We start from the raw sequence: 20,900 nt of genomic DNA, 5'->3' as shown, positions 1-20,900 counted from the left end.
AAATCATGAAACATAATAAAAAAGACTTGCATCTACAGCACTTTTTATTTCTGTTAGAATATCACGAAGTTCCTAAAAATCAATGAAGTATTTCTGAAGTGCAGTATTCATTGTAATGTAGAAATCATGATACCTCAATTTGCACACCTCCTTCCCATAATCATTGCTAACAAAACTTTTAGCAACTTTATTTCCATGCAATAATTGTTTCATTTCAACTTCAATTACATAATAATCAACCAAAGATTCACAAGCATGTTGCTTGGTTAGGAGGGCTCTAGGTTATGAGGAGAGATTGGATAGGCTGTGTCTGCTTTCTCTGGAGCAAAGTAGTTTGAGAGATAGCAGGATATGAAATTATGAGAGGTATGGATGATGTGGAATGCTAGAGTCAGCTTGTCAAAAACGGTGATATCTAAAACTAGAAGGCAGATGTTTAAAGTTTAGGATGGAATGGAGAAGATTTAAAGGAGGCCCAAGGGGTGACCGCGCCCCCCCCCGCCACCCCCCACACATGGGGATATTTTGGAATGAGCTGCCAGAGGTGATGGAGGAGGCAGTAAGTGTAACAACATTTAAGTGGAATTTGGACAGGTACTTGAATGATACTTGGATATGGAATTAAGGCAAGAAAGTGGGATTTTTAGAGATGGACAAGATGGCCGGCATTGGGTTGAAGGGCTTATTTCTATGCTGTACAACTCCATGACTATGTATATAGGCAGTCAATTGTCAATGTCATTAATAATGGCTACTTTTTGAAGTTGAATCTTTTAAAAAAAACATTAAAAAGTCATCTATTCCAATTTACAGTTACATTTTTCAAATCAAGCCAACTTAAGCTCAAATGCAGATATTACTTTATTCAATTCTTCATTCAGTTTTCTCTTCCTTTACGACTTTGCCTCCTCTCACAACTAAAAGGAAATTTGATTGACAATAAAGAAAATATTAACTATGAAGTGCAAACGTTAAATTAGAACACGTAAACCAGAATGCAGAAGGAATTCAATATTTACTATGTACCTTTTGTTCAAACTGGAAAATAACATTTTGAGAGTTTTCCCTTCTTTTTGAGAACTGATGAATCAAAGCTTTCAGTAGCTGCTGCAGGTGAATTATATTCTGATCAAGATCCATTGTTTTCTTCTTGTTATCTAACTGTTCCTGAAAAATGTTAGAATGAGTGAAAACTTATTCAATCATGAATTTACAGCAAGTTTGCTGTTTTGTACGGTTAATCTTCTGGAAACGAAATTCTGATTTAAAACATCCGATTGTTGGGAAATCCCGATGGATTGGCATCTGACTTACTGATTAGTTGGCCAAATGTGAATTGTGGTTAAGAGTGAAAGAGGTATGTGGCCAGAGATAGGATGTCTGGACCACAGCCAGACCCAATGCGAGAATTAGAACATCTGGAGTCACATGTGGATTTGAAGCAGAGGTCTGCAATGGGATCTGGAACGCCAAGATAGCCATAATTATTTTCACTATTAAAGGGAATTATGTTGAATTGGGAGTGTTGAAGATAGTAGCAAGTAGATGTGATGACAGAGGGGAAAAAAAAATCAATTTCCCTGGCACTTTTTTAAAGGAATAATGTTTAATCCACACACAAAGAAGCTACATGTTTGCACCTTCTCAATGCAGGATTGCTTTCTCTCTCTCTCAATTCTGAAATCAGTTCTTTTCTTACAGCCTTGGTCCAACACAAGCTTAGCAGAATGGCTATTACAAGACGCAGAGCAAATAAAAAGGTAAATCTCGATATTGTACAAATGTAATAGCTCCAAGTGAAACTGCAATTCTGAAGCTTCCTGCCAGTCGTTCATCACTCCTGATATAAATTCATTCATCTACTGGACTTCTTGTGAAGACTTGGTGGAGAGTGGGTATGATGGAGAAGATTAAAATATTTCTAAATATTTTTGCTGAAAAATCTGCACTGACTCTGCACCAGATTTGACTTGCCAAGCTCATTCATTGAAATGGAAAGGAACAGTTACAGAGATTCAGGTAATTTCCTTTTTTATTTGATCTTAATTTTTAGTTCTTTTTTATCCCCCCAATCCAGAAAAAAATCAACATTTTTCTTTTTCACTTCTAATAGTTTTGAATATTTGTGAATTTCAGAAATTCACAAACATTCAATTTTCCTTTGAGAACCAGCAAGCATTTGATTGGTGATTTTAACAGCTGCAATTTCCAGGACACAGCAGTTCATGATAGATGACTCTCAAGGACTCACTCCATTTTAGATGGTAATTGACTTTTTTAGAGCTACTTGTCAACATGACATGGGGCGTGGAGCTATTTAGCTTGTATTCAGTTATGTAATTATTTGGAACATAAGTTAATGTAATTTTACTCACCAAGATTCATACACACTTACTTCTGAAACTTCATTATTTTCAACGATCCCATCTTTTATAGTTCTTGCTATTTCTGCTTGAATAATGTTCAAATATTCTTGAGCCTGTAAAAATAAAAACATTTCAAAATTTTCAATATGAAAATACTTAAAGAAAAAAATTTATAGAATGTGAATATTCAACAGCTGAGATTAAATCTGCCGTTACACATATCATGCACCAGTTTTGTAGCAGTTCCTCAAGACCGAACCAACAATTCTGCTAGAATGCAAGATTAAAAAAAAACCACAAATGATTACATCAATCCTCAACTCTGCCTTCCATACTCCCTGACAAGGGAGCTCTTTGCAAGCTCTATTCTCTAATCCCCCTTAAGAGTAGATATTTCTTTTTTTTTTAAAAATACAAATATTATTTATGCAAGATGCTGACAAAGCCAGTACTTGTTTATCCCAAAATGGCCTGAATTGAGAAGGCAGTTAAGAATCAACCACTTTAGTGGATTTGGAATGACATATATGGGGAAAGGACAGTATTTTTTTCTCTTTGAAAGACAAACAACTGGCCTTCAACAACATCCAGATGTTTTACAATGACTATTACAGTTGCTACATTTTAAATTTCTGAACCATTCATGTCACTATCAAATACAAACATCTTTGAATCAATGGTCTTAGCCTCTAAATGTTAGCCAATAACTTAATTATACTACCATATTAAAAGTTAGCACCTCCGCTCTGTCCGCCACAACAGACAGGATCTCCCTGTAGCCACCCAATTCAACTCTGCTTCCCACTCCCATTCAGATATGTCCATACATGGCCTCCTCTACTGCCACGATGAGGCTAAACTCAGGTTGGAGGAGCAACACCTCATATACCGTCTAGGTAGTCTCCAGCCCCTTTGTATGAACATAGAACTCTCCAATTTCTGGTAATTCCCTCCCCCTCCCTTCCCCTATCCCTATGTCACTCTGCCCCCTCCCCCAGCTGCCTATCACCTCCCTCATGGTTCCGCCTCCTTCTACTACCCATTGTGTTTTCCCCTATTCCATCTTCACCTTTCCTGCCTATCACCTCCCTGCTTCCCCTCCCCCACCCCTTTATCTTTCCCCTTACTGGTTTTTCACCTGGAACCTACCAGCCTTCTCCTTCTCACCCTCCCCTCACCTTCTTTATAGGGCCTCTGCCCCTTCCCTCTACAGTCCTGACAAAAGGTTCCAGCCCGAAACGTCGACCCATCTTTTCCACGGATGCTGCCCGACCTGCTGAGTTCCTCCAGTGTGTTGTAAAGGTTGCTAGACAGCCTCCATCTAATTAAATGTCAGCTTTTTTCTTTATACAGGAAGACAACATCAATCCTGTTGACCTGCCTCAATAGGTTTAAGATCAGTGCTATTGCTATTACTGTACTTTCTCTTTTGTCTCACCTCCAGTGATTCCAGATACTTTTCTTACTGGAAAGCAGAACTTAACTACTTAAGACTTATCAAATCAAAGTTTAAGACAAGCTCTGCATTTAAAATCTCTTACTCCAGATACCTCGATTTTACTTTTTCTTTTGCTTAGTTTACGCTAAAGAATATACAATTTAGGAATATCTGAACATATACCAAATACAGTGGATTCCGGTTAACTGGAACACATTGGGACCAGTACATTTTGGCCAAATTAAGTGGTTGCTCCAATTAGCCGAAGTTTATAGAAATAGTTTTTAAAAAGTATTAAAAAAGAAACTAACATTTAACTGAGTAAGAAATTAGGTATTTACATGAAATACAAAACAAATTAGAACACTAACATCTCTACATACTATAAAACTGTATTGGTTCCTAATAGTTATCAATGGAGGAATTTATCCAGTTTATGCTGCCATGTTCTTTTGATTAACTGTAAATGAACAAAATCAGTGCAGACACCTAGTGCAGATAATGGACTGCCTTCATACAATGCTATTGACGATTGTATCCTCCAAATCTTCATTTTCATTGTAACATTCAAAATGATTGCCGATACCTTCATATTCTTCATTGCTCATAGCTTGAAGCAGTGAAATAGTTTCATTTTCACCCCTGGCCATTTATAGCATCTCCGAGCCTGAATGCTTAAAACTGCAGTGAGCAAAACAGTTCTGAATTATCTTGCTGCTTATTTCCTGCCAACTATCAGTGCGAAAAATCACTGCTTTTTAAACACAAGCACATGCAACTGATGCTATTTAAAAATTGTTCGCTCTAAGATGTAGTGTCTAACGACCACACAAGTGTACACGCCTGACACGAGTTAGAATCTGTTCAGCAACAGTGTCCTGCACCAATTAAGAGGCACAGTATCCCAAATAAACAAAGGGAATCACGGCTATATTCGCGATTAGTTTTTGCTCTTTGAGAGTTGTCCCAAATAAGCGGCTGCCCTAATTAAGTGATGGCCCAATTAATCGGAAACCATTGTACGGCAAACAACATAAAAAGATATGAAAAATATTTAAGTAACATCTAAATTGCTTAAATAAATTTATGCTTTTTCCTACAAAGTATTTAATATCATACACTACATTTTACCTCATTTAGGTTGGATACAACTTCCTGTGCCTCATTCTGTTCAATCTTCAGCTTTATTGATGTTTCGCTTAATTGAGTTTTAAGCTGCAAGTAAAAACAAGGTAGAAGTTTGTTTAGTTAATCTGGTACCATTTGTCAGTCATTCTCCGCTCTACCAAAAGCATTGTTCTCTTCACAAGGGGCATTGCTGTTGGTGGCCAAGCACTGTTTTTTGGTACCTCACCTTCTATCACTTAATGAGTAGTTCTGTACACTAATCCGTTGGTATACAGACTGCAGTGGGTGGGGGTGGGGGGGCAGGGAAAATAAAACTCAACTAAATTTGGCTGATCCATGTTTTAATAATTTGTGCACATTTCTGTGCAAGTTTTAGGCACCCTAGATTTTCTATATAAATTGTTTTAGATGTATATTTTTTTGTCTTCTCATTAATGTGTCAACAGAAAAGAGCAAATTTTAGAAAATTAATTGTTAGAGAATTTTTTGTACTACTCAACAGACAACTCTTCAAATAATAATTTGATTACCCTGTAGCTGCAATATATAGCCCAGCGCACATTTAAACAGGTGCTGATGATCAATGACATGATGAGTTGAATGAACTGAAATAGAAATGGGTGTAGAAGGAATCAAACTGAGCAAAGGACACTAAACTAAAAGGTGATAGTGCAGCAGATGTCACAGTTTAACCTTCAAATCATCAATTCTTACACCATGGCAAGAGTGAGCATAGCAACAAGACACAAGGTGGTTATCCTGCATCAGCAAGGTCTCACCAAGCAGAAATTTCACAGCAGACAGGAGTTTCAAGATGAGCTGTCCAAGCTCTTCTGAAAAAGCACAAGGAAACTGACAAATTTGAGGACCAGAATCGAAGTGGTCAGCCATGGAAACTGAGTTCAGCAGATGACAGATTCATCAAACTGACATCCTTTCTAAATTGGAAGTAGTCCAGCATTGCTATCAGCTCTGAACTCACAGAAACCACTGGAACCCAAGTACACCACTCTACAGTCCAGAGAAGTCTTGACAGAAGTGATCTTCACGGAAAAGTTACTGCCAGGAAGCCATTCCAAAGTGGAAACAAAACCAGAAGGCTCACCTACGCACATGCAGAAGGATGGAACAATGGCAGCAAATGCTATATATTGACGCTCAAAATTTGAAATTTTGGTTCAAACAGGAAGCAGTATGTCTGTAGACAGCTGGCGTGCTCTACATGGATGAGTGTCTGCAGCGAACACTGAAGCATGCAGAGGTTCCTTACAAGTCTGGGGCTGCAGTTCTGCAAATGGACTTGATGATCTGATCAGAGTTAATGGAGTCCTCAATGCTGAAGTACAAGCAGATTCTCATCCATCACTCAATAGCATCAGAGAGATGTCTGATCAGTCCCAGCTTCATTCTGCAGCAAGACAATGATTCCAAACACACGGTAGGTCAAAGAACTACTTTCAGTGTAAAGAAGAACAAGGAGTTCTGCAATGAGTGGCATGGCCTCCACAGAGCCCTGTTCTCAACGTCATTGAAGCTGTCTCGGATTACCTGGTTTACAGAAACAAGTGAGACAACCTGTAGAAAAACTGCAGTAAGTACTTCAAGCTGCTTGGAACAACCTACCAGGCGATGTTCCTATAAAAATGCACAACAGTGTATCTAAGAGAATTGATGCAGTTTTAAAGGCAAAGGTTGGTCACATGAAATATTGATTATAGTTTTTTTACTGTTCACTTCTCTTTATACTTTTTTTTGATATTTAGAAACTTTTCATTTATTTTAGAAAACATCTTCACTTTACAGATTTTTTTTAAAAACAGGAACCTAACCACTTCAAACACAATGTTCTAAAATGCAAATAATACTGGGAACTTCATCAGATTTTCCCTATCAAGTTAGGAACAGAGAATACAAAAGTTTTAACAAGCTAAACCTTAGCTAGGTTAAGGAAGCATTTAACAGAAGCACAGTCAAACATACATACAGTATATTAATGTATTTACTTCATTTAGCAAAAAATTAATTAGTTAATTCCCCTCCTGCAATTTTTACCCATTTACTGTGATCTGACACCTTCTTTCAGCTCTGGGTATTTCGCTTGCGATTGTATGTGCTGGGTTGTGCTACATCATAATTATATAAACTGTGACTACTCGCACCATGGCCCCAGAGGAACGATGTTTCATTTGGCTGCATACGTGTGTATGGTTGAATGACAATAAACTTGAACTAAATCCTGTAAAAGGATTGTCAAATTCTACTTATTAGGAAATAACTTTTTTCTTCCTATTGCTACAGACTTTAATAATACAATCATGGAACTATACAGTGCAGAAACAGACCCTACAGCCCAACTTGTCCATGTCTGCCAAGTTCATTGTTAGGTCGCATCTGGAATTTCCAGTTGGTGGACGATTTCCCTCCACGCCGCTTTGCCATATTGGGAAATCATGTACTTGGCAGGCTACAGCAGTGGTTTGCCTTTGCCTTCTGCCAGGTGAGTTTAAAGAGATCACCACCTCTTGCCGTGGATGACCAGGACGTTTAAGTGCCTTGTCATGCTCTTAGCGCTCCACAAACGCCTGCTGGCCTGCCTTCTTGACCGTTCGACCATTAATCGGTCTCCTCTGCTCAATCTGCCAGGGCCAGATTTCACACGCTGGGACACACAAACCCCCTACCTCACCGAAGGTCGAAGACCCGCTGGCCACCCTCACCTGGTTTGGCCCGTCTGCTGAGACAGTTTACTGGGGTGTGGCTACTGTGCGTGTTACAGCTATTTGGAGCCACAGGTGAGAGTTGAGCGCCAGGTGGGGACCAAAGGTGGATGAGCAGCCCTGAAAAAGGGCACGGCAGGCCCCCCCACCAGAGGAGCTACCCCTCCCTAGACACCCCATACACCAAGTTACCCAACTGCTAATCCCATTTGCCTGTGTTTGGCCTATCTCTCTCGAAGCCATTTCTATCTATGTACCTGTCTTTTAAAAGTCAATGTCATAGTCATACTTTATTAATCCCAGGGGAAATCGGTTTTCGTTACAGTTGCACCATAAATAATTAAATAGTAATAAAACCATAAATAATTAAATAGTAATATGAAAATTATGCCAGGAAATAAGTTCAGGACCAGCCTATTGGCTCAGGCTGTCTGACCCTCCAAGGGAGGAGTTGTAAAGTTTGATGGCCACAGGCAGGAATGACTTCCTATGACGCTCTGTGTTGCATCTCGGTGGAATGAGCCTCTGGCTGAATGTACTCCTGTGCCCACCCAGTACATTATGTACTGGATGGGAGACATTGTCCAAAATGGCATGCAACTTGGACAGCATCCTCTTTTCAGACACCACCGTCAGAGAGTCCAGTTCCATCCCCACAACATCACTGGCCTTACGAATGAGTTTGTTGATTCTGTTGGTGTCTGCTACCCTCAGCCTGCTGCCCCAGCACACAACAACAATCATGATCGCACTGGCCACTACAGACTCGTAGAACATCCTCAGCATCGTCCGACAGATGTTAAAGGACCTCAGTCTCCTCAGGAAATAGAGACGGCTCTGACCCTTCCTGTAGACAGTCGCAGTGTTCATTGACCAGTCCAGTTTATTGTCAATTCGTATCCCCAGGTATTTGTAATCCTCCACCATGTCCACACTGACCCCCTAGATGGAAACAGGGGTCACCGGTTCCTTAGCTCTCCTCAGCTCCTTAGTCTTTTTCACATTAAGCTGCAGATAATTCTGCTCACACCATGTGACAAAGTTTCCTACCGTAGCCCTGTACTCAGCCTTATCTCCCTTGCTGATGCATCCAACTATGGCAGAGTCATCAGAAAACTTCTGAAGATGACAAGACTCTGTGCAGTAGTTGAAGTCCGAGGTGTAAATGGTGAAGAGAAAGGGAGACAAGACAGTCCCCTGTGGAGCCCCAGTGCTGCTGATCACTCTGTCAGACACACAGTGTTGCAAGCACACGTACTGTGGTCTGCCAGTCAGGTAATCAAGAATCCATGACACCAGGAAAGCATCCACCTGCATCGCTGTCAGCTTCTCCCCCAGCAGAGCAGGGCGGATGGTGTTGAACGTACTGGAGAAGTCAAAAAACATGACCCTCACAGTGCTTGCTAGCTTGTCCAGGTGGGCGTAGTCACGGTTCAGCAGGTAGACAATGGCATTCTCAATTCCTAGTCGGGGCTGGTAGATCACAACCTGGTGCATCTAATACCCTGCTACGTGCCTCTGGTGAAGAGTAAACCTGCAACCTCAAGGACAGTGAGGAAATGGTCGGAGGAGGCTTATGAGGCGCTCCAGGGTTGTTTTGAGGTGACAGACTGGCAGGCACTCTGTGAGCCACATGGAGAGGATACTGATGGGCTAACACAGTGCATCACTGATTACATCAACTTCTGTGTGGACTGCAATGTTCCGACAAGAACTGTCCTTTGTTATTCAAATAACAAGCCAGGTGGGCCAGGTCAGCGCTCGTTCTATTTATCCATCACCCCCTATGTGAAAGTTGGCTCTCAGGATCCTTTTAAATCTTTCCCCTCCCACTTTAAAACCATGCCCTCTTGTTCTGGACTCCCCTTGACTGTCTGTTCAATTTGCCCATGCCTCTCATGATTTCATAAAACTCTCACCCCTCGACTTCCAATGTTCCTGGGGGAAAATGTCCTAGTCTATCCAGCTTTCTTTATTCCTCAAACCCTCTAGTCCTGGTGACAACATCATAAGTTGTTTTTCCTCTTTTTTTTTGCAGATTTTCCAGTTTAATGATACTCTTCGTATAGCAGAATGACCAGAACTGAATGCAGTACAGGTATTCCAAATCTCGAATTATGTGGCAAGTGTTCGTCATTTAGCTAAATGCATTGGATTTTAACATACAAAATACGATTAGTAAATTTGGGGATGATACTAAAATTAGGTGGTATCATTGCCAGTGACGAAAGTCAAAGATTGCTGGGGGGGGGGGGATCTTGATTAGATGGGTAAGTGGGCAACAATTGGCAAATTGCTTACAATTAAGATAAGTGAAAAGTGTTGCATTTTAGTAAGTCAAATCAGGGTAGGACTTATACAGTGCCTGCCTGGGGAACGTTGTGGGACAGGAACCTAGCAGAACCGGTGCAGGTGCATAGTTTGCTGAAAGCAGTGTCAGAGGTCAGAGGCAGACAGGGTGATGAAGGCATTTCATCAGTCAGGGCATTGAGTATATTAGAGACATTCTATTGGATCTGTACAAGACTCTTGAGACCACACTTGGAGAATTGTGTACAGCTTTGATTCCCTGTTATAGGAAAGACATCATTACACTAGAGAGAGCACAGGGAAGATATGAAAGGATGCTGCCAGAACTTAAGAGCCTGAGGTATGGGGAGAGACTAGGACTTTAGTCCTTGGAAAAGAGGAGACTGAGGGATGACCTTACAGAAGTGTACAAAATCATGAAGGTTACAGATAGGATGAATGCACAGAATCTTTTTTGCAGGGAAGGGAGATTATAAACTAAAGGACAAGTTGAAGGTAAGATAAGAAATATTTAAAAAGGACCTGAAGGGGCAGCTTCTTCACACAGCGGTTAGCACATATGCAAAATGAGCTGCCAGGAAAAGTGGTACAATAACAACATTTGAAAGACGTTTGTATAGTACATGCAAAGGAGGGGTTTAGAGGGATATTGGCAAACCTGGGCCAATGGAACTAGCTTGGAGGGCACCATGGATGAGTTGGGCTTAAGGGCCCATTTCTTTGCTGTATTACTTTATGACTTTAATGGCCTTACTAACAACTTGTAAAGCTGTAACAATTCCCATACTCAATATCCTAACCAATGGAGGCTAAATGCTTTCCTCCCATCACCTCGCCTATGTTACCACTTTCAAGGAACTTATACCCACTTCACCGAGTCTCTCCATTCTACAACATTCCCCTACCATTTACTCTGCAAGTGCTGACCTGGTTTGTCTTACCAAAATGCGACACTTCGTATCTATCCCAATTTAAATCCCAGGTGCTATTCCTCAGCCCTGTTGCTCAAGATCCCATCGTCTTCTTCACTGTCCACTATATCACCAAATTTAGTGTCATTTGAAGTTGTACTGACTATGCCAGCCATGTTCTCAAGGAGACTGTTTATAGAAATGACCAAGAAGAAAAGGATCCAGCATAACATTGGTCACAGGCCTCCACTACAGAGAAACAACCCTCTGCCACCATCTGGTGTCTCTTCAAAATAGCCATGACATCGAATGGTTAGTTTGCCCTAAGTCCCACGTGATCTAATTTTCTGGACCAGCCTATAATGCAGTACCTTACCAAAAGCTTTGCTGAGGTCTATGTAAGCAATGTCTACTGCGCTGCTCCGTCACTTTTTCAAAAAGTTCAATCAAATTTGTGAGATACAATTTCCCATGACCAAAACCATACAAACTCTCCTTGCCTTTCCAATGCCATCCAACAACATATCAAACACTGATGATATGCTTTCTGGGCTGCTGTTCCCAGGCTTTTTCTTATAAGTTTTCTTGAATAAAGGTATAACATTGTAGCCTTTCTTAAATAAAAGCACAACATTTAGTATTGAATAAAGGCACATTAGTCACCCTCCAATTTTTCAGCATCTCAACCATGCCTATTGATGATACAAACATCTCCACTAGCAGCCTCGCAATTTCTTCTCTAGCTTCCCTCAATGTCCCAGGGTGCACCCGATCAAGTCTTGGGGATTTATTAACCTGTGGGTTTTAAGACTTCCAGTATCTCTGCTTACGTAATGTGGGCTCTCCAAGATATCACTACTAATTTCCCCAGGTTCTTCAGCAACCATGGGTTTCTCATGATAAATAAAGAGAAGATATATTAGTATCAGATCCCTCACCTGTCCTGTGGCTGTACACATTGAAAACCTCATTGATCTTGAGGGAGCCCTATTCTCTCCCTAGTTACTTTTTTGTCCTAAATATATTTGCAAAATGTTAGGATTTTCCTTCAACTTGTCTGTGAAAGTTATGACCTTTTTTGCTCTCCTGATTTCCCTCTTCAGGTGTTTATACACCCCTATACTCTTCAAAAGATTTTTTGATCCCAGCTGCCTATACCTGACAAACACCTCTTTTAACTCCTGTCAGCCTCGTCTTTCACTCTACCGGGAACATGAGCTATCTCACTTTTAAAAGTCTCATTTGCCAGATGTCCCTTTTCCAGTAAACAGCCTTCCACAATTAACTTTTGAAAGTCCCTGTTTAATATCAAAATTAGCATTGCCAATTTAATTGTGCTTAAAATGTTATTGGACTACACCCTGATTATGAATGTTCACATTGGGCAACACTAGGTGTGATTTTACTTCCAATGAAAACAGGTCAACACAGTTTAAATGCAACTACAAATGTGTTGAATCATCTCATCAAATGTGACTGTTTATTCTAATCAAAGGATTTAACTCCATTTACACTTGATGTATTAATTGGAAGGCAAATCAGTACAGGGCATGAAAATAAACAAAATCGGCAGATGCTGCAAATCCTAAATATTAAGGAAGTCAGAAGAATTCCGATCAGACAGCATCTGGGGAAAGATGTTGCCTCAACTGTAGATCTTTGTAGCATTTCTGTTGCTCTAGGGCACACGGTGTACGAATATCCACTTACATTAAATCTATGAAACATCTTTTAAGGGGAAAAATGAACATAGTTACAATGATTTTCTTACCAAATTTAGTTCTTCATTCTGCTTTGTTGCTTCAGCACAAGAATCATCAAGTTTTTTCTGTAACTCAGTCAATAGAACTTTGAGCTGAAATTATATTTAAAATCTAGTTTAATCTGTATCTGGGATGGTTGTATAAATATTTAAAGTAGGTTAATACATTGTTGCAGTTTTAAGCCTTTTTGATTGTTGTGATAGAAATTACTTTTAAACATGAAAAGTTCAGACATTGCAAGGTCACCATCAGTTCAGTTAAATTTCTGCAGTTGTAACAATCCTAAAGAAAGTGTATACTTCAGTTAAGCAGAAGAAAATAGTAGGCTATGAAGTCAGCTGACTTCATATGACTCACTTCTCTGACTTCAGTTACACAAGTGGCTCTCTCCATTTCCACCCTTTCCAACTCAGATGCAAGATGATTGTTCCTTTTTGTAAGCTGCAAGGATTATATTGGTTTTAATGTGAATTATATGTAGAAGGCAAACAAATTTTAAGGACATTTACTTAACAGGACAGATTACTATCAAATCACTACTCTCACAACTGTTAAATTCAAAGCACAGTATCTAATTATACATATAAAATGGACCTGCTTCAAGGATCAGAGTTCAATGCAATACCACTAAATGATTTTAAACATAAACTGCACCCAAGACAAGGAACCAAATTATTTTTGTCCATTAACTCGTGGCATTTTTTCTTTCAATAACAGTCAACGAACACCACCTTGCTTTTCTTTTGCATTTAAAAAAAAAAGTCATGCCTGCACAATAATGCTGCAGTACCACAAAAGTAACAAATCTCATCACTACTGTCAATGACAATAAACCTCATTCTGATTCTATCCCACTCACTACACCTCATGGACCCACACCTTCTACCCTCTCAGCATAATATTCATTCACTTGCACACAAAGCACTCGACCTAAGTGGGGATGATCACAATTATATAAGATTAGAAGCCTGGCTCACGGACGGTGACATCTTGAAGCTTACTGAAGTCCTACACCAAGCTTCAATTCCAAAATTTGCCTGGTGTAAACTATTGCAGTTAACATGTGGCTATCACTAAAAAAAAAATAAATAATCACACCTTGCATCTTCTCCCCTTCTTCAGGAAACCTCTTTTAAATCATCTATCTTACTTCCCCACCTCTAAACTTAACGTCTTAGAAATAAAAAAAAATTCTAGATCTCACCCCAAGTAACTTACTCACAGGTATTATACTCCCTTTCCTTCCTTATCTTTTGCAATGGACAACTCCTAACAACAGCCTTAAATCCATCCATTACACTTTATCCACCCCCCATCGGTTCACTAGTCACCCTGGCACTCATTTCAACACTCTGACTTTCCTCTTTGCACTGACCATTTCCCCTCTCCACTCTTAGTCCTGATGAAGGGTTTCGACCCAGAGTAATGACAATTCCTCCCTTCCATATGTTATTCGGCCCACTATTTCTCCAGTGGATTGGGGATTTCAGCATCTACAGTTTCTGGTCTCCTAATATCAATCATCAATCTCTGTAGAAACCCATCATATACTCCCCCCACCTCCAATCCTTCTGCATTTCATCTTCCTCTATGTAAAATTTTGAACACAAACCCTTTATCATCCTTTCTGTCTGTAAATGAATCACAATGCCCTACTTCAGTAATGCTTCCTTTTCTTCGGCCCTGTGTCCTTCAACTGCATCCTCCAAACCTCTTTTAACTTTGTCAACCTGAACCCAAAATGAATTTCACTCAAAAAATATTTACAGCTGTATGTAGACAATACACAAAAATGCCTGCATCTATTTCTTGAAGATCCACTTACACTTTCTGTTTCTGTGCTTTCGAGCTTCAATTTTTCCAATTCTTGCTCCAATGTGTAGACAGATGACTGCGACTGAAATGCAATGCAAAGCATTAAAAACTTGTGTGAGGAGATGAAGAACATCTTATTAAGAGTTTAGAACTTTAATCTCATCAGCACAGCTGAAATAAACTTCACATTTTTGTTTTATTTAGACAGTGAGTTGGATAGATCTATGGAAAAAGAGACCTACCCATTTATTGCAAGTGGTGGTGCTTGAAGGGGTTAAGTAGCAAGAGAGCGGTACGCTACTTCCATTATTTTTGTTTAAAAATATCAAAATAAATTACTCCAAGATAAAATGTGCAATCTTCTTCATTCCAACATTCACAGTCAATGCATTACATAGCTTTCTATTACACTTCTTCAAACGAAAAGGACTCTTGCCCCTCACGTGGCCCCGTGAGTTGGTATACTACTGCTTTAATCAAGGGGTTTCCTCACCCAACCAGGTCTCTCCCTGTCTCGTAGCAGAAGAATCTTATACTGTGGTCCTTCTCCATCAAGCCCTTGTAGTGGCTACAGCAAGTTTCCATGCATCCCTCTGTATGTACTCCTGCAGCCTGAAATGTGCCAGTCGGCAACATTCCTCTACACACATGTCAATGTGCTGGAAGACCAACAAGTTTCAGGCACTATTCACTGAGTTGATGGATCTGCCAGCAGCACGTGATGTTCGCCTGTGTCCCCCTGGGTACAGCCCATAGATGAGAGTCCTCTGTCATGCAGCTGTTAGGGACAAAGAGTGACACAGGCCCTTGCATATTTCTCCACACCTCTTCACAAACTCACAGGCTGCAAGGAGGTGAGCTAATGTCTCATCTCCACTACAGTGATCCCGTGGGCAAGGACACAGTGGGGCTGATGGTCTGAGTATGCAGAAAGGATATGACTGGGAGGGCTCCTCTCACCACCAGCTAGGCAAGGTCTTGATGCCTGTTAGTGAGATCTGGCAATGAGGTATTCTGCCAGATGGTCTGGACAGTCTGCTCAGGGAACTGCACCACAGTCTCCATTGAATCCTTCTCCTGCAGTGTCTGCAGGACACCCCATGTTGACCATGCATGAGACAGGCACTGGGGAAACGTCCAGTTGACTGGGATGTTGTGCAGCAACAAGGCCAGACTCATCCTCACAACACTGAGTACAGATAGAATCTTGGCACATAGCTACTTCCATTGTTAATGCTGGGCTTCTGCATGATCCAGAGATTATTCAAGCCATCCTGAATGCTCTTTTTCAACTTTGAGCACTTACAAGTCAGTGAGTATGTCACAGTTTTTCCCAAGGTGGCTGTAAAAACACCTGAATTGTGTTGTGTCTTCCCAGCCAAGTTGGAGCTCGGAACAGAGTACCTCTTTGGGAGGTTGCTGTAGGGCACACAAATATTGTGTTATGTCCTACAGAAAGAGCCAAGTAACTCAACCCTCAGTGCTGGGGGGGGACATTGATCTGGGAGAGGACACTTCTACACTGCTATTGATTGGCTTATCCTGCCAATGGACATGGAGGATCTTGCAGAAACATTGCTATTACCAGAACATAATATCAAAAGTACGTGAAATATTGCAAAGGCCATTCTTTGTTGAAACAGGAGAAAATTAGAGTATATACTGGCAGTTTGCGTTCATGGATATGGTGCTTTCATTAATCCACGATGAACACATTCAGACTTATGATCAATATTACATTACTGACTAATCATAGAAAAGTCTGTCAATTATAAAGTAAATACAAATAAAATGAGTTGCTCTTTGAAAAAATCATATTACAGAAAATGTTGAAAATTATTGGACAAGCCATACCTGCAGTAATGCCTTCTGTGATTCTTCCAGTTTCATCTTCCATTTGCCTTCCTCTTCTTCAACACTGCTTTGCAACCTTTGCAAAATCCCTTCCTGTGGGCAATTTCATTGAAGTAGTTTAATTTTTAAGAGAAGAGCACAATTTGAAGACCAAACTCTCATGGAAACAGACAGTAAAGCTTACCGTTTCCGCAAGTACCGTTTTGTACTTCTCGCATTCTGACTGCAACATTGCATGCATCTCTTCAGCTTCCTTTTCTTTTTGTTCCATGACCTAAATTTTAAACATGACCAATAAATAATACAACTTGCACATTTAAACACATAAACATCCTGAAGTCAATTTATCAACTCAAATGCCCAGAGACAGAGAGAGAGACAGAGAGAGAGAGCAAAGAACCAAGAAAATAGATTTAAGGGGATGTTAAAAATTGAACGTATTATTCAAAGCAAGCACGATAGGTACTCCTTTGCAAAAAGACAAACTGACCAACCAGGGTTTCAATTCATTCCTGTTTGTAGTTCCACTGGTTCTACTTGACCAAAATATCCCAGAAATTAATAAAATACATGATGATTTTGTTCACTGCCTCTATACTTCTGTCAACTGAATAGTCTTGGCTCAGTATAATGCAAATTTACTTCTTGTAGTGTGAGAAATAAATGGATACATTGTCATGGAAAAAGCTCTTCAGCCAAAGAAGTCAGTGCCAACCATAAAGCACTTTTATTCCTTCAAAATACTAATCTTAGACTAATAGACTGTTCTAACTGCAACATTGCATGCATCTCTTCAGCTTCCTTTTCTTTTTGTTCCATGATCTAAATTTTAAGCATGACCAATAAATAATATAACTTGCACATTTAAACAGACAAACATGCTGAAGTCAACTCATCAACTCAGAGAGTGAGGACAAAGAAACAAGAAATTCTCATTCTCATCTTTACCCATCTCTTGAATTCTATCACTTATCTACACACGAGGGCCAATGAATCCACCAAAACAAATTTTTTTTAAGGAAGTGGAGACAGAGTCGCAAGGTGAGTGTGCAATTTCCACACAGGCAACACTGAAAGTCAGGATTGAGCATGAGTTGCCAGAGCCTGTGAGGCAAAAGCACTTAGTTGTGCATTATGCTACTTGGCCTTAAGCACAACTTTAATTTCATAGTGCTGACAAATAGTCAAAATAGATTTAGATCAGAAAAGGCTTAGAAACATTGATTTAAAAATCATGGGTTTAAAGTAACAAAAAAAATTGACAGGGAACTAATTCAAGTACAAGAGAGCAACTCTCCCCTTTCAAAGAGTTCATTTGAAAATGCTGCACTGGCTGCATTTATTGTCAGTTTTTTGTGAATGGCTCTTAATTACCTTAATTCGGGGCAATTAGAGACGGACATTAAATGTTAGCATTAATACTGATTTCTACATTTTATGAGATAAGACTATAGATACACCTTTAACATATTAAAAGTAATTTTATCTACAATAAATGTCTTGGATTGAAAACATCACAGTCCTACAGTTCAATGTATCACCAATTTTCTAACGATAGTCAAGGGCAAAACATGCAAGGTGAATAAGCTTGCTTAAAGAAATAGTAGTTCGTCCTGTGGGGCAGGATTATACTGACTGTGCCCAGCGTCAGCTGAATTTAAAGAATAAGGCGGTTTCATTGAAGTGCACCAAATCCATACATGTTTCAACAAGATACATGTGCAGTTGGGTGGAAAAATGAGAAGAATCTTCTTCATCTACCAAGTGGAGAATCTGTAGAATTGCATTCCTCAGAGGGCAAAGGGACCTTAGCGACTGACTATATTCAAAACAGAGTTCAGGAGATATTTTGATAATAAGGGAATCAAGGGTTATGGGTTGGTGCAGGAATGTGACAATGATGCACAAGATAAGCCGAGATGTCATTGAATTGTGTTGCAGCCACAAGTGGCAAAATTATCTACTTTTCTATTTATGCTTTCAAGATTAGTTAAAAAAAAATCAATAATAGTTTAAGTGCAATGAAATATCAGGTTTATTCATTGTCAGAATTATTTTCTTTGAAAATATACAATCTACAAATGGTAATATATATAGAAAAGATTATTTTTAATGTCTTCAAATCACTAACAATTCAAAGAAAGAAAAGCAGAAGCTCATCTCCAATAGCCTCAGAACTGTTCTATATCTATAAGGGGTAGTCTCTGGTCATCACCGCACTAAGTGGTACTCCTTCACGTTTCATTTCAGCATTGAGGGATGAAGTAGCACTGGAGAATTTACTTTAATTTAAATCATTAAAATGATGAGGTCATTTCAGGTCACAAACAAGAGAAATTCTGTAGATGCTAGAAATCCGAGCAACACACACACACAAAATGCTAGAGGAGCTCAGCAGGCCAGGCAGCATCTATGGAAAAAAGTACTTTCTAGCTGTACTTTTTTCCATATATGCTGCCTGACCTGCTGAGTTCCTCCAGCATTTTGTGTGTGTTGCTCATGTCATTTCATATAATATTTTCCATTCATTATTTCCTGTTAACATCGCCAGACAACCCAAAATCCAGACTTGTATTTGGCATCAAACTCTCAAAGGTGATCTTTTCCAAACAATTTCTATCAATAACCAGAAACTGATTTTATATAATGAGTTAAGACACACAAATTAATGAGGAATATACTTAAAACTAGCCAGAATTCAAGCATGCAAACCTTTGATTGCTCTGCTTGCAGTGAAGATGAAGTCTGTTGTGCAGCACGCTCAAACTCCTGCAGCCAATCTGTATAATCCTACAAGTAAAAAGAACAGCTACTTTAAACAACACACAAGAATTCTGCTACTTTTAAAAATACTGAAAAATTATAATTGTTCTCAAAACAATTTTTCCTCACCTTTATTAAACTGCTCTTAACATCAGAAATAAAAGCTAATACTCCGCGAATAATAACGTTTTACAACATTCAAACCTATACAGTGAATGGCAGGGCATTTAAATGACAGTGTTATGGAACAAAGGGACCTAGGACTGCAAGAACACAGTAGCCAAGGTAGTAAAAAAGGAGTTTAACATGATGGCTTTCAGTCAGGGCATTTTCAGAGTAGGGACATTATGTTGCAGATATAGGAATTGTTGGTGAGACCATACTTGGAGTACAGTGTACATGTTTTGTTCACTCTGTTATAGGAAAGATATCATCAAGCTGGAGAAATGCAGAAGAGCTACACCAAGATGCTGCCTGCACTATCAGGTCTGAGTTCCGGAGAGAGGTTGGACATTCTGGATTTTTATTCCTTGGAGTACAGGAAAATGAGAAGTGACCTCAATAGTTTATGAAATCATGAATGACATGGATACGGTGGGATGGTCATGGTCTTTTTCCCAGGAAGTCCAAAACTAGAGGGCACAGATACAAGATAGAGGGGCGGTTTAAGGTAGACCAGAGTGATAACTTTTTCCACAGAGGGCAGTGAAAAACCTGAAATAGGCTGCTAGAGGAAGTGATCAAGGTGGTACAACTGCAACTTGTAAGAGGCACTTGGATAGGTGCATGGAGAGGGAAGGGCTTGGAGGGTACTGGGCCAAAAGCAGGCAACAGGAAGGAATGACTACAAATTAACAGTTTCATTAAAAGATCAACACAGATATAAAAATCACCCATGTCAATTTACCAGTTAAATAGCTTTAAACCAGTTAAATGAAGAATAGTTACCAAGAAAGATGACACCAGCACCCTGGGAAAAAGTCTTTTGAGAACATCTCGAGCTTGCGATTGAATAGCAACCACTTGCTGATTACTCTCCTATTTCAAGAAATCAACAAACATATTTTGGGTTACACACAAGATGGTTAAATTTTATCCATGAAGTAGCTAGCTGACAAGCAAGCAAGCAGTGGCACAGCACAATGATATACCAATTTGCTTTGCTTCAGGGACAGGGTTCGACTGGCCTTTGATTATTCCTTTACTCTCAACAATGCACTGGGGAAATGATTTTGACAAGGCATTCTTGCAATGAAAATGTGGGAAAAAAGCACAGCAGTTTCTTCATACACCTCCATACAGCAGTTAGATATCAGGGTTTAAATCTGGAGGTTGGCTGTGTATTTGGCAGTCAGGGGATAGGGTTGGGGTTGAAAGAGACAGAGGATGAAGAGCAAGTAAATTAGGGAAAGATAAATTCTGAGGATAATAAACAAGAATGGCAAGCAAAAACAGCGCAAGACGATCTTTTACAGAAATTTAAAGACCAAAACAGGCATGCATGTATTAAATCAAGTTCTACGAAAGGAGCACAACAAGCAGAGTGCAGAATGATTAGGTGCTAAGTGCCTTAAATTTAAAGTTATTTCCATTTTCAGACTGCAGCAGAAATTATTTACTGTAAAAAAAAAATGTCATATTATTACAACCTTGGCTGTCTTGTTCACTTTGTCCTGCAACATTTTTTCAGTGGATGTCAATGCTTCCATTGCTTTCCAGTTTTTCTCCCGAAGTTCCTAATTATTTTTAGAAAGAACTATTTCAGTTCAGCCAATATTTTTTCTAAATTATTCAATTTTTATTTTAAAAAAGGGATTAACAATTATGAATTTAAA

At 39.5% G+C, this 20,900-nt stretch overlaps 1 protein-coding gene across 5 annotated transcripts in view; it reads right to left on the bottom strand.

Annotated features, from left to right (window-relative positions):
• The window catches only part of ktn1 (kinectin 1), a 131,201-nt gene that overhangs the window by 1,982 nt on the left and 108,319 nt on the right, over window positions 1-20,900 (bottom strand). For 4 of the 5 annotated variants that reach the window (XM_063049305.1, XM_063049322.1, XM_063049297.1 and 1 more), the window contains 11 exons: window positions 20,715-20,801; window positions 20,014-20,103; window positions 19,015-19,092; window positions 16,487-16,576; window positions 16,303-16,395; window positions 14,459-14,530; window positions 12,991-13,074; window positions 12,642-12,725; window positions 4,936-5,019; window positions 2,396-2,479; window positions 1,027-1,167 (listed from right to left, as the gene is read on the bottom strand). In XM_063049305.1, the coding sequence (XP_062905375.1) occupies window positions 1,027-1,167; window positions 2,396-2,479; window positions 4,936-5,019; window positions 12,642-12,725; window positions 12,991-13,074; window positions 14,459-14,530; window positions 16,303-16,395; window positions 16,487-16,576; window positions 19,015-19,092; window positions 20,014-20,103; window positions 20,715-20,801 (987 nt within the window). The remainder of the gene's footprint in view (window positions 1-1,026; window positions 1,168-2,395; window positions 2,480-4,935; window positions 5,020-12,641; window positions 12,726-12,990; window positions 13,075-14,458; window positions 14,531-16,302; window positions 16,396-16,486; window positions 16,577-19,014; window positions 19,093-20,013; window positions 20,104-20,714; window positions 20,802-20,900) is intronic. The other variant, XM_063049331.1, reaches the window with a different exon arrangement.

Source organism: Mobula hypostoma, chromosome 1 (assembly GCF_963921235.1).
Source record: "Mobula hypostoma chromosome 1, sMobHyp1.1, whole genome shotgun sequence".
NCBI classification, from domain to species: domain Eukaryota; kingdom Metazoa; phylum Chordata; class Chondrichthyes; order Myliobatiformes; family Myliobatidae; genus Mobula; species Mobula hypostoma.
The sequence above is the reverse complement of the archived record's forward strand: the minus strand, read 5'-3'. Positions and strand labels throughout refer to the sequence as shown.